The 15,164-nt window shown below is 36.7% G+C and overlaps 1 protein-coding gene across 25 annotated transcripts; it reads right to left on the bottom strand.

The window, feature by feature from the left end:
* Window positions 1-2,428: 2,428 nt before the first annotated feature.
* LOC123321827 (catenin delta-2) lies at window positions 2,429-15,008 on the bottom strand. 25 transcript variants are annotated; one of them, XM_044909591.1, is made up of 10 exons: window positions 14,718-15,007; window positions 12,261-12,324; window positions 11,800-11,853; window positions 10,640-10,690; window positions 10,497-10,562; window positions 10,234-10,275; window positions 8,551-10,142; window positions 7,454-8,337; window positions 6,892-6,981; window positions 2,429-5,230 (listed from the first exon to the last, which is right to left on the bottom strand). In XM_044909591.1, exons 6-10 carry the CDS (start codon window positions 10,245-10,247, stop codon window positions 5,102-5,104), a joined length of 2,709 nt encoding a protein of 902 aa, XP_044765526.1. In that variant the 5' UTR covers window positions 10,248-10,275; window positions 10,497-10,562; window positions 10,640-10,690; window positions 11,800-11,853; window positions 12,261-12,324; window positions 14,718-15,007; the 3' UTR covers window positions 2,429-5,101. The 25 variants fall into 25 exon arrangements, with proteins under 25 accessions (XP_044765526.1, XP_044765527.1, XP_044765531.1 ...); XM_044909592.1 differs by having other exon boundaries at window positions 14,585-15,007; XM_044909596.1 differs by lacking the exon at window positions 14,718-15,007 and adding an exon at window positions 13,366-13,861.
* Window positions 15,009-15,164: the final 156 nt, after the last annotated feature.

The raw sequence follows: 15,164 nt of genomic DNA on the forward strand, positions 1-15,164 counted from the left end.
CACTTTTGTTGATTATTTATACCTCTGTAAGTTCTTACGAAACGTTCATTAGGCTTAACGCGTTATTTCCATTATTTAGTATTATTCGATGCGAGACTTCATACTTTTTTATGCTACATATTGGACGAGCTTGTATCAATGGGTTGTTCCCTGTTGATCTAATTTCAGTACTTATCTTATTATTGGTGTTGGTAAAGGTATCTATAGTTTGTTTGGTTTCCTCAATATGATGATTTATTTCACGAATACATTGTTCCCCGTTTGTAATAACGTTAAAAAAACAGTTCATTATGGATTCAAAAGTGAATATAGATGCGACCAATTTTACCAGTCAAAAATTCATAGAATTCATTTTACAATCAAAAATAATTTTCCTCCATACGCTGGTATGGCTCCTAAAATCAACAGTTTCGGTTTTAACTAATTCTCATAGTACCTATAAACGGAAAAACAGTTATACTAAAGTTCATCCGCAATGCTTGTAAATAAGTTCGCCTTGTACGTATTATCCAATATATCCAATCCATACGGAAAAAATTCATTTATACGTTGTAGGTGTACGAGTACCAACTGGGAATAAACGATTAGGCTGTATAAAGATTTCCGCACCTCATTCTAAGTGCTGATCGCCTTGTAAACTAATTCATCATGTGAATACGTGATTACTTATGACAAAAATAATGTTTAGTGGAAACAATAAACAGTTGTCACTCAACCTCGTAAGAGTATGAATCCATTCACTCATTTGAGATTGAAAATTCACTCTGCAACTTCCACACCTTATTTCCGAAATATTATGATATATCTATAAATCGCATCGTGAGGAAGAATCTAACTAGTATTACCCTTGCCAGTTGTTCGATACCATATTCCAGTATCTTACAAACATTACACAAACGACTGATGATCAACATCGTCAGAGAGTAGAAGTTGGTTATAACGCGTTTTTCTACTTTTATATCATAAATCATTTGAATAATGCGCCGATCAACATTTAGGCTTAGAAAGAGTCTTTTCTGGCAACAGTTCTGTATGGAAGTTATTAGAAATATTCTTTTATTTTCCGAATAATCGACATTATTGACGATAAAACAGTTTCTTTTATTATTCTGCGTTATCTTATGTGAGTTGTAATCATTTCTACTGAAAATACTTACCTTATTTATCCACCTGATGATTTACTCCCAATATAATTCGAAAAAATTTGTTATTCATTTGCACATCTAGTGCATTCTCATATCCACATATAAGGGAGTCACTAGTTTTTTGAAAATTATATTATCATCAATAAAACTTTCAACGAGTGTGCTCAATATTTGCCAATTGAAGTTAGGCAAAAATTTTAATTGTTAGGAGAAAAAAAAAGGAATTTTGAAGAGCTTTTTTTTTAAAGTTTCAGAAGCTTATGAATAAGAGGGATGGGTTTAAAATGAACAGAAACACATAAATTAATAATAAATTTATAAGAAACAATATTAAAAATTACTATGGTATTTTTGAATTGGTTCAAATATTTGGAAAATGATCCAATACTAGTAAATGGAATAGATCATTACACAATATGATAAAAAACAATTTCTATAATATATCTATAAATTCTTATCAGTTTCTTTTCAATTTAAATATAATAAATTCATTCAAATGAAAAAATCAAATCGTATAAAAACAAAATAAAATAAAACAACGTTTAAAGAATTTTAGATGCAAATGAATATGTACAGGCAATAGCAGATCACAGAAAAGGGTGCCACAAAGATAAAATTATCACTACCAATGATGACTCATAGATTTTCTTCGCTCAAATATTACCCCAATCTAGCCTGGTACTCTTCATTAAGAATTATTTGAATGTGGGAGCAAGGTCCTTTAATATATACTTTTTGTTGTTGAGGATATAGTGAAAATTTATGAGCAAATCAAACAATCTTTCTTATTGAGTTCCTCTTATTTCAAAATCTCAATCATAAAATTATATAAAAAAAAATATATAAATATATACATCTATTTCTACAAAATATGGAATACAATTTGCAGTGGAATAATATGGAAAATTGAGACACCTTAATGATTCTGTACATTTCTGAATCCCACAATAAATATACAACTGAGCAAAAGTAATGATTATACTCTATAAAATTTGTTCAAATAAACAGGTACTAATTGCCCTATAAGTTTCAAAACAATATTTCACTTCACTAAGTAGATGGAATACTGATGGATATAGAAAAGGTTTCAATAGGGACGTATTACACTACTACATATCCCTCCTGATCCCGTCCTTATGTAACTAAACTTGGTGATAAAAAAATTCCGCTTGATATAAACATTTTGACAATGCTGAATGCTCCAAGTTCCAAAACAAATCTAAAACAATGTAGATCATCTAAATGATCGTCAACCACTGAATCCTTTCAATAAAACCAAATGGTTAGAAAACTTTCATTTATTTTCATAACATATCGTTTATACAACGAAAATATACAAATGTTGAGTATGTATGTACGTACGTACAGCGTGAGTTTTCGACAAGTAAGATATTTTAACTGTCTCTCTATAAATATGGTAAGATCCATTCAAACTTAAATCATTCGTGAAATTTCGTTTGTTAACGTTGGTACCGAGTAGAAACTTCAGATGAAATGTAATCAATTTGTGTGTAGAATACTGAAATCATAAATATTTCCATCAAGTATCGGCCATATCAATCTAATACATGTAATAACAAGCAAATGGTATTGATTCATTGATTTTTCATCTTTCTTCAAATAAAATTATAAAAAATTCCTATAAAATCGGTTTGAATAACATTCGACACTATTCAAACAACAAAATTCTGTCAGTATCTCATCATTTTATGTTTATTTTCAGCTACACCACCGAGTCTACAAAGAAATGGGTAAGTGGTTCTTCAACTTTGATATCATTTTTACTAATGGTGCAGAATTGAGATAAAAGTGCTGACAATTTGTTAAAACATCTACATATTTAAAATTCACACTGTACAATCCATTATTTGGTCATAATATTGCTTTAAATCGATCAAAACTTGGGACATTCTGACATTTCCACACGCAAATACACTTATATTTGAATTAACGTTCGACCCTAACATCACCATTAGCTGTCTTTCGTGAGCTTAAAGATTACTTAAAGTAATAAGGCTTAATCAAATACAGGCTGCTCTAAACTCAACACTCCATATCTTCTGTTGGGAAGAAATTATTGCACCTAAAATTGGAGATATTCATATAAAATAAAACATAATAATAAATTCAATCGATTGGGGTATCTCAAAATAGACATCTAAAATAGACTTGACACAGAGAAGATTGAAATGTAGAGTCTGGAACAATCTACAAGTCATATTGCACAAATCTGCTGATCAATTCGACACTAAATAAAGGCCACAGTCTCTCAACACCAAGTGCACAACCCATATGGCAAAATAAAATCTTTGCAGTATCGAATTGGTAAAATATTTTCATCTGTGACACTCTCGTTAGTCTGCCTTTCGAGAAGCTGATCACAGTAAACCACAAACTAAATAATATATATTTATCATAAATCAGTGCATTATTTATCTGAACATGCGACAGAACATTGATATAATGTTAGGCCACTCCCCCGAAAAAACGTTCAATGGAAAATTTGGACAGCAATTCGTTTTAGGCAAGAAATAAAAAATAAATAAATTCATCGCGACCAAAACTTATGAGTAATGCTATACCTCTGAAAGAAGCTCAGCGATAACTGCACTGAATGGACGGAATGAACAAAAAGGAAGGCGAATAAAAAAATATAGCTATAATATCAGGGTATGCACAAACTATTTGGCCAATAACGAAACTTAGCGCAAATTTATTGCTGCCCAACATATTCGTGAGAATTTGAGGCCTTTCCCAACCTCTTTCTGATTCCAACAATCGGAGAATAAACCTAAATCAAAATTATCCGCTTATTCGGTATCACTAATACGGTTTTTTACTTCTCTATTATCACTTTATGGCAACTCACATAATCCTTTCAGTAGAGCAATTGAGATTCCCTAGGGCCTAGGGAAATACTGATAATACAAGTTTCTATTCTAAAATCTAGGACAATATAATCAATCTATCACGGAAAATCATCACTCACATTTCATTCCTACTAAAACATTCTTATATTCTCTACAATATCAAATAGTCATAATGGGTAAGTGTAAAAATCAATTTAGAATTCACATCAGTTCGATTGGAAGTGATTGCAACAACAATTTAGTGCCTTATAATCCTACCGATGTACCGCGCTCCCTAGATCAGAAAGAAAACTATGAGAGATTTTGAATATGATCGACTCTCTTGCATAATTCAGACGATTTCGAGATTCCAACCTAATCGACACCCTCTCTTTAATACGCATGACTGGTATCTTCATAAAGTTATATGTACGAACTATCATTGCTCCAAGTCAAAGAAAAAAATAGAACGAACAGTAGCAAACAAGTCAAAAAAAAGTTGATTTCTCGAATAATTCACATCGGAATCGAATGCTACTGTATAATATTTCTTGGGGTAAATCAGCACTGTCCAAAAGCTCTGATGGACCTCCCCATAACCATTAACCCCCTAAAATCCCTAAAATTATCTAGTTAATTTTTCGTTTTTACTAGAAAGTTAAGAGAATGTTGAGAGTGGCGGATGAACAACTTCAATTATTTTTCGGTTATGACTACCTATGAATGGAAAATAATGCCATGCAAAATTATTTGCTCAAGAATGCCATGAAATTAGGTTCGGTTACAAACCCGTTATTATATTGATCTATAAATATAAAAATTATTGAGATGAATTTTGGGATATAATACCATGTAATCTTTCTAAAAAAAATCGTCATCCGAATGACGGTTGAGGTCGATAAGGTCGGGATCTCGATGCTACTGTAAACGATGGGGTGTACCTCTCGTTTCGACTCCGACCGAGGTACCGCGGCCAAAAGTGTCAACCAACGACACAGATAAACAAGGGTAATCAAGAGGTTGAGAAAGTCACAATTTGCTGTCTCGCATTCAGGCTACTCAGCCTTGGGATCGGGCTATATATGGCGTAAACGAATTTAGACCGTGCTACACCCAGGAATCTTTGCCTGCCGGAGGTATGCCAGGCAGCGGGGCAGTTGCCTCGTCAATGTGGTTCGGGGCAGCCTGTCTATTACGCTTCTTCTCCAAATTCACTTGGGCGTAGACTGGTTCGGGCTGCAACAGAAGTACGGTCAGGAAGAGGTCCAGCTCGGGGCTGACAGGGCCCCCGGTGGCACCCGAAACGCAAGCTGTATACCACAGATATCAAATTCTGCCTGAGGATATGCAGTATTCTTCCCATAATTCGATCGATCTAGGGGAGAAAACCTCTTTTAAGGTCGCCGCTTCTGCAAACGAGATTGAAATGATCAACAATCGGTGCATCGGCAAAAATCGTTTGACAGCAGGCTTGAACGCATAATACGGACCTGTGCTATTGATCTCGAGGCCCTCTTTCAAATTAAAATTTTTTGCGTTAATAGTAGGGGGCCAATACAGGTCCATTATGAATAGCACCGAAGATATTATTGCCTCTTAGGTATTTATAAGTTTCCTCATACAAGTACCTTCCTATATTAATAAATTTGTCGAAACGCCTTTTCTTTATTCCGAAGACCGAGAAGATTTACATGAGGTCACGATCATCTTTAACGTTCACACTTCAGCTCAACCGTCTTATATGGAACCCGTTTCATCGATGCGAATAATGTATCATAATTAAATGTTCATGGTCAAAAATGAGATTATAATGCACCGAACTGATGAAGTCGATCCAGTTTTATGTGATCGCGGTCTAGATTAACCGCGTTCTGACGTCCCATGCATATAAACGGTAAAATCATTATAACATCAGTTCTAGTCCTCACATTCACAAGACAGGTCCAAAAAGGGCCGATTTTAGTGTGGATTGTAGAACAGAATCGTTAACACATTCCAAAACACAGAAGATGACTAGATGACTGTTTTACTCCTGAATGAAGGAAATACGTTTTGATAATTGAAATGATAACTTCATATAGAAATTACATGAAGCGAAAAAATTGCCAATTAACGTGCAGGTATTTATTCGATCAATAAGAAATTAACCACGTAGCTGTACAGCGGGATAATTCATAAAGCGTTGATCTTGATACGTTGATGCCTCTCACTTTTCACTGCAGCTTCGCTATATTTATCGTTCACAGATTGTCCTTATGCTGGAAACGTGAACAATTGAAGTTTAGTTCCCACAATAGATTGCATACACACACAGGCAAACAAATTTTTTTACGGATTTCGAGATAATTTTTTTCCGAAAAAAAAAAAAAATCTACTGGACAGGCCAAATGAATCGATCTGAATGAATAATCTTTGGTCGCATATTTTCAGAGTCAGAGTTTTCTAGATTGTGTGATATTGTTGGAGGCAATAACGTCAAACATTGAATTAAGTGTAGGAAAACTGTTGGATAGAATTTATACACATAAAACCAGGTAAAATTGAAAGCAGGCGTTCTAACTTTCAGTCATTACTACTACCAATGAGGCAAACTTCTGCCCGCTTCACGAACGTCTCTCTTTTTCTGGGTATACAGCCTGCGGCAGCCTAGCCGGCCTTACCTGACCGCTGCAGCCGCCCACCGGGGACCCCCCCAACCCCTGAAAATCTTATGACGCCCCATGTTCTATACGCCGCCCTAACGCTCGATTTCATGTACTACGTACACGCACTCGTCGCACCCAGGCTACAGATATATCTACGGGGTAATTTTTTTATTTCTGTCGACCTAGCGTACTAGAGGCTTGAGCAACACCGACTTCCAAGAAGAATGGGAAAGGAGCTTACTAGTGACTTACAGGAGGTGGGGGGCCGGTGCCTGCGTAAGGTCTCCCCATTGTGGGCTGCGCCTCCGGATACGCCATATCAGCCATCGGGATGTCCTCATTCTGCAAGAAATACGAGTATTTTCATAAACTGACAACATTTTTACATACTGAGTTATAGTTGGAATATTTTAGTTACTCTTGGTTTCATGTGGAAAAACCAGTGCTAAAAGTTTAAGGCGCCTCTAATTGAATTTTTTATAGTATTTTCACAGTGGGTAGTAGTTTGAACCCCTGCGTACTAAGAGTCAAATCAAATGTCGTCATTTGTAACTTTAATCCATACTAATTCACTACATTAAACATGTACATGCTCAAAATTGAATGAAATATTGCAACTAGACGTTTTATTGTAATACCCAGTCTACAGTTGTCTAGGTTTTTTCAACAGACTAACATTATTATCATTCTATTGGCTCTGAACCATTCGTTAGCTTATGTTATCGGTCTGTTATTTTACTATAACACTCAGTAAAAGTAGGTTTTCAATGAAAACGTCAGATGAATTAAGCTAAGGCTATATTTGATCACTTACCCTAGGATGAACTGGAGCAACCCCCCTACCACCAGGCGGTTGCCTTTTGATCGTCCTATCCTCGTAACGTGTCCCGCTCTGAGAGGCCATAGGTCTATTAAGGGTACTATTGGCATTATTAGGTGAATTTGGACCGGCGTTTCTAGCTGCCACCGTTTTCGTAACGAAGTCCTGCTCTTTCCAGCCGTGCTTCTTATAAACGTCCCTCAGTTCTTGATGTTGCCACATCGTGAATAATACCTGACTGGCAAACTTCAACACCCGCGGCGTATACTTCTGCCTTTGCCTAGTTATGGTCATCAGTCTTTCAACTCCCGTTGTTTCTAGCAGCGACCTGGAGAATTCGGCGTTCTTCTTGATCACTTCGTTCAGTGTCGCCAGCACGGCGGCTATCGTGTCATCCGACGTGCCTTGATCGTGTTGAGCATTTCCGGATGGAAGTTTTTGCACCAAATCCCTCATCGCATACTTACCTATTAATTCTTTGTTACGTTGATCTATTGCCAAATTTCTTAGTGCGGTAGCAACCGCGCATACCACTCGATCGACTTCCATCCTAAGCAGCTCAACAAGTATAGGCAGCCCCTTCTCTTTCCGTACAGCTGCCCTGATTTCGATGCTGGGCTGCCAATAGCAAGCGGCCAAATTTTGAAGGGCGCCCGCTGCCGCCTCCAAAGTTTCGGGATTCGAGCAGCTCTGCAGCAGGGCCAAGTACGATTGTACCACTTCCGGTTGCCACAATAACTCCATACCACGTACCGGCTCCCCCCTTGGGGTAGAACTGATCCCGCCGCCAATGTTCGAAGCGCCAGACGTACTTTCCTTGACGTCCGACTGGGAGTCTTTCTTCTTTTTACTTCCGCCGAAACAACCCAAATTCTCTCCTGAAATATTAGTAAGAAATATTAGGCTAACGAGTAGTTCTTATTAACTGGTTTCACTAATGTATGAATGTTTCCACTAGAAATGAGTTGTGGAGAACTATTGATAGTCCAAGAAACTAAGAATTTGTAAACCAAATCGACAGTTTTCCACTACTGCACATTTATGCTTGCTCTAAGAGTGCTTTACCAGGTCGAAGAAAGAATAATAGTTACCTTTGGAATTACTAGCAGTCACTCGTGGCTGTATGGGAAGGGGATTCTTGTCATAGTTCGGATCCTCAACCTCCTGACATCTGTAGGACAGATTGCGTAATATACAGACACAATTTTCCACGATTTTATTCCCTATGTTGGATTTATCTATGGCACAGCGTACAACAAACAATAACGCATCTACCAATCCTTCGCATTCCCGCAGCTTTTTCCTGGCGTATTCACCGGCCGAACTGACATTTCTGAGAACGCCTGAGGCATTTCTGAAAACGGTCGACCAGCATGTTTCACTATGATTACCTTGGGGATCCCAACCAGAATGAGGTATTATAATATATGATACAATAGTACTAACACCATCGTCGATTATGTTCCTTTTAAGATCTTCGCACGAAGACATATTCCATATAACACCCGTGACCAATTCTTTGATTTCGGCCTCGATGGACCTCCGCAGCAGGGTAATGAGAGCCGGTATGCCGCCGGCGTTCTTAATTGCTCTTTTATTCTCGTCGTTTTGCCTTCCGTACGATAGGTTTCGCAGAGCCCCACAAGCGTTTCTGTAGACTTCGTGACACTCGTGGTTGAGTAACTTGACCAGGGGTGGTATGCCACCCAGAGCTCTCGTTTTCTGTTTGTTGGGGTCGTCCATGTAGCACAGGTGCTGAAGATAGGCCGCCGCGTTCGCTTTGATAACATTATTGGGGTTGTTCAAAAAACCTATAACTTCAGTCAAATTTGGATCGCGCCATCGCATACCTCTTTGGTCGTCGTCGCCTCCAACGCTTCCCGGGGATGCAATGTTATGCACCCTGCCGTGCGGCAATCCGATGTTATGCCCATGTATGGACATTTTGCTGATGTGCTTCTGCAGCTCATCGTCCTCGAATATCCTCATTGGCGCCGAACCTACCGGCACTGGCCCGTTAAGGCTTTCCTCGTAAGGACGAGTATCGTATGTGGGTCCTGTGTGCGAAGTTGTCGTTCCATACGGAGAAGGTGAAACGTAACCGTATACAATGGGCTGATCATCCGGATAGGCTTCTAAGCCCATAGGACCCCCTGGTGATGGAGTGACCCTATAATGCTCGGGCAGTTCGTCGTAGCCAGATGATAGATAAGGATTCGGCTGTTGCGCAGTCAACGGCAAAGGTGATGGGGCACCACTATGTTCGCTAGGGCTAGGCGGCGTTGGTGGACGTTCGCCACCAACCGGATAAGTCATATAAGCTCCATACGGATTGGGTGGATAATGTTCATAGTCCGAATAATGAGGGTGGGGATGATATTGGGAATACATATGATGGGAGGGTTGATCCATATAGTCCACAAACGTCGGTCTAGTGTGTTGTGCGTGAGTATAAGACCCTAACGGTACTGATATATACTCCGTAGGCTGATCACCTAACTGCTGTACCTCCCGCACAACTTTCGTTACTGTTGTCACTTGTTGCGTAGTCTGTTGTTTGTGTGTTCGCACTAACGGCTCATCACTATGCACCGACATATGACTGGAGTTCGGCGAATGTTCTGAATGTCCATTACTGTGATGATAAGCACTTTCGTTAACAGATCCAGTTCCATCGGTATTCCTGAACAAATTAACACACTAGGTTAGACATTGTTCGGAATACAAGATAGCATTAGAACATTCTGAATCTGAGGCATGCCAACTAAACTTACTTGTAATGCTGCATTTCTGGTCCTATGTCTTGCAATATTCTCCTAAAAAAGAAAGAAAAGGAACATGATGTGAAGTTCTCGGTTTCCCCGAAGTGCTATGGACGTCAATGAAAATGTTGGTGTGATAAAATTGATACAGCCCTTTCGAGACTTTGATTAAGTTCATTCATCCATAAAACTTTCAGCAATGTTCTTTCAAATGTTTTATCGCACTCTGTGTGGGGAGTGTAATGATGAGTGGTGAAAATGCATATGAATCCTACCTTTGAGTGATTTCTGTATGAGTTATACTGTGTTCTTGTCTCTGTTCCACCCTCCTGTTCACAAGGCTGCCAGTGGAAAAGCAATAATCGGTTTAGCCAAGCTTAGGTCTATTGTTTCAAAGTAAAGAAAAGCATGCACTAACCTTGTTCTACTGTCTTCATTACGACTACTGAACGAAATAATTTAAAACCTCCTAAAATTAAGAAAAACCTCCTTAGCAATAGTACTCCAGACTGGCAAAGACAATTAAGATCAAAAAAAGATAGCAAAAAAATCCAAAATGCAAAAAGTCATGAACTAATTATTAAATACTCTAAGCCTTCATAGTCCAAACAAAAACATGTACTGTTATTTGGGGAAGCACAAAAAACCCCATATTTGAAGGTGCACTAATGCATTGAAAATGAGCGCGGATACATTATAAAAAACTGATATTTTTGAATAGAAAATTCAAGCGTGAACAATCATTACCACCCTGTTCTTTCTATGTGTTAATTGAAAGCTGAACGCGAAGCTTTGTTACTAACATGGTATAAGGAAGATAGCGCAGATTCTAGAAACCACTTCGGATGCTCCTAAAGCGAAGATTTAGCGTAAAGATTTGAGGAACTTGACTGTTTACATTTAGTATTCATCGAACAGTCATCAAGTTATGCATTTTAAAAATAAATCACTCATTATGTAACATAGCCAGCAGGTATCACTCGTATCTGATAATATTTGTCATAGTGGTACTTGTACCACATATCAGGTAATCGGTTGAATCACCATTACTATTTACACAAAATAGATTCAAATGATTCATATAATATTTTTGAATGCAAACAGATAACTATTTAACATACCCAGTGGGAAAAAAATTTCAAATTTATATGTCCTCAGACAAATAATAACACACCTACTGACAACTTTGGAAAGAAAATAACACTTTTATATCCCAAAATGAATTGGAACTGACTTGTGTAATTCAAAAGATTCGAAAAATTTTGAGATAACTTGAAATTCTTGACTTGATACCAGTTTTTAAAGTGTTTGAAATTATATTCCAATCAGAGCAATGAAAATTGGAAGCTAATTAAATTTCAGAGGCGCCTATTTTTATCTGTATATTTTCCCAAAAACTGGAGATCAATTGGCGCGAAAAAAAAGTTGAGATTGATAAGATTTCGAAGTGGAAGGAAAACCTTCCACTAGTACAACAATGGTAACATTTAGATATCCACGAACGTCGAAATGAAACTAATCTTAAATTTTTCTTTTTACACTGAATAGTGAATATGATGGTTAGTAAATGTTACTTACAGACATGAATCCATTAACTGGTTAGATGACATCATGAAAGTTGTGTAAGAACTCCTGTGACATACATGCATACAGTTATTAGACATAAGCAATTGGTGTTTATAAAACAAATCATCATTCTTTTTGTGTTATTCGAGCACCTCGATATTTTCACTTTTGCCTGAAGGGTAGTCGGGGTTAATTCGTCGTTTCAACGTATTTTATCACAAATCCGGCATCCCTGCGAGGGTTAACACGCATGCTCGGCCAAGGTCATTCCCTTACTATATATTGCAGACCAATAAATCTGAGCTGGCCAACTGGAGTGGCCAGCCGATAGGGGTATTCGAATGACATACATAATTACATATGAAAAAATTTATCGAGATGCGAATTATTTCTGATGATTCGTTTTTGGGAAACATCGAAACATGTTCTTGTGTGAATTTTCAATTATTTTTTTAATGATTTAAAATTCTTACCTGCTCTAAATATCAAGTAGGCGAAGGTTCCACATGTCATATAACTGTGTAGCTTCAAGACTTCCTGAAAAAAAATTCCATTGGAAATTTCTTTCAATTCACATACTAGCACATATGACATGTCTGGTACGATCTCCGAGGTGTTATTTCCGAAAATACGGTCTACGCAAAATAACTGAGTGTATTTTAGTTATCCTACAGTTGCCAATTGGAAAATGCTTATTGTCCTACCCTAAGATTTCTGCTATGGAGCCCCCAACATAAAAATTATGTTACTACACCTGAATTTTATTCATAGACTCATGAATCTCGAAATACGATTGCCTTAATACTTGACATTATACCTTATACTTTTCGTGTTTAAGTCAACAATTTACAGCGTTTTTTACTTGTTTTTCGGAATCTACATAATGGAAAAATAAAAAAAAATATTTTTTGCGGCCTGTATTTTTTTTATTCAAAAAAGCGCAAATAACAAGCAGGCAGAAATAGCACCTTTTCAATTGCCTGTGAATGTGCAATTCAATAAATCCAATAGTTCAAACCAAAGATTCATAAGAAAATTTATATATTTATCATTCATATGATAATTGATATCGTCTAACTTGTTTTTGGTTGAACATGGAAGAATGCAGTTTTCAAGCAAGTTAAACTATTCATTATCTTAATTATTGTAGTCAAAGTCTGAGTTGAGAAGATAACTCAAACAAGAAGGAAATATACAATGGTGAATGAAAAATAATTGAACTTGTACATCGCGATTTTCCTTTCTGGAAACATGTTTTGTCTGTTCGCTTGTGATGAATGAACTCAATGACAGGGCAAACTCTGCACCTCATTATAAACTTCCTGAACGCATGGTTCAACGTGAAATAAAGGATCTTGAGCACAATTGCATGAGGAAGAGGGAGGCTACACAGAAAACACAAGTATATCAGGGTGGGCTGGAAAATTATAACACCAACTACTGGCTTCAGGTGACACAAAGGTTTTCATTCAGTGCATTTTTTTACTTGTTCAGGGAAGACCTACAGATTGAGGAGTTTCAAATCAACACAACAAGAACAGAACAACAACAACAGAAGTATCGAAGGCAGAACTTTACCTGAACACGAATAATCTGATGTCAATCACTATCAGGAACGTAATATTTGAATGGAATAGGATATCCAGGTTCAATTTACATATGATTGAGGGGACTGGAAAATTGGTGATGAACCTTGAGCACAAATCACAAAGAGAGTAACTGGCCTACAGACAACTAACTCCATTGTCATACTCATATCAAGAGCAAACTATAAATTTCAAACATACAAGTGATAAGTTCAATATTCTGAACATATGAGTCATAATCTGTCAATGATACTCTTTTCATAAACAGGCCACAGCTGAAATTGGTCAGTGTTTAAAGGAGACATTCAACATTTCAGCACCATTGGATTCATCATCATGAGTAAATGTTCGAAACTCCTTCATATTTTACCCATGAATTATCAAATGAATATGGATCAAGTATAAAATCAAGATCTATAATAATACAACTTCTACAATGCTCTTAAATTCCATATTTTCCATTATTTTCTTCTTCGGCAAGAATATATTTCCAGTTCTAGATTTTCCTCTGCTAATCCTTCAACAAACTACACAGATGCTAGAAAATGATAATTTATTGATGAACTCAATCAACAAAACTGAGTATAATTTGATCCATTGGAAATGGCTGTATCCTTCAATACAATCATAGGGTCTCAAAAATCATTTATACTGTAGAAACTATCTCCTCTATTATGATAACATGAAATAATGTGTTTTAGAATATTAAATATTCACAACAGATTTCCCAAACCTGCCTCATTGATCTGACGATTTAGAAAATAGTATAATTAAGACGAATGATATACCAGAAAGAATAGAGGACTCAGGTAATTGGCAGTCTTATAATGGTACCTGTAGCTGATTTTACCAATTAAATGTGATTAATATAGGTCAAGAAGGACGACATAACAATTACAATCATGACAATTCAACACCTAGCAGTAACAGACAAAAAATTATTCCCAAGCAAAGCAAACTATTATTTGAGGGAAAAATCATTACCCATATTTGAGAAAATTGAGGATTTTCCAACTTGTACACTGTTCCATTTTAAGTGGGAGTAAGGAGTAAAGGACCTACCAAAATGATACGATTAAACAAACGAGGTTTCTTACATTATATATTGAAAAAATACCTCCCGGGACATTAAATAATGGGTAAACCTCAGTATTAAAAAACAGTAATAATAAATAGATGACAGATTAAGTAGTGGGGCGGGGTTAACTTACACTGTTTACATTCATGGAGTACCCACAAATACGTTCTAGCAGATCACAATTTATAGTTTTATCACTCAACTGGGACGACAAGAAAAATCAACGAACTTATCCCGGCATTAGAAGTGAAATAAACTCAACCCACCTTTCATGTTTGCGAACGAACACAACGAAAATTCGAGGCACTGACAGATCTAATGGAGACGTCACCATAAGACAGAAACTGGCTTCAAGTATTCCTAATTTGAGGATATTTCTCTCACATTTCTATTAGACTGTAAACTTCCTACCAAACTATTAAAAACAATATCAAAACTGTAAATTTGATTTCCTAGTGTAAGTAAAGAGCTGATTTCATTGATATTTTCCAAAATTTTTGCTCTCAAGCTAGTTCACCGATTCTCGCATCACTCCCACTTAAATTGCACTGCGAGCAATTCATCTGAACATAGAGAACTTGACAGATACGTATCTTCCTGAAATACACCTTGTGTAAAGTTAAAACTTCGGAACGGAAATAAGATAGTATCAATTTAACATTTAACTAATATATCATATTAAAAAGAAATTTTTAGAAATTGTGATTTGATAA

This window comes from Coccinella septempunctata, chromosome X (genome assembly GCF_907165205.1).
Source record: "Coccinella septempunctata chromosome X, icCocSept1.1, whole genome shotgun sequence".
NCBI lineage: Eukaryota > Metazoa > Arthropoda > Insecta > Coleoptera > Coccinellidae > Coccinella > Coccinella septempunctata.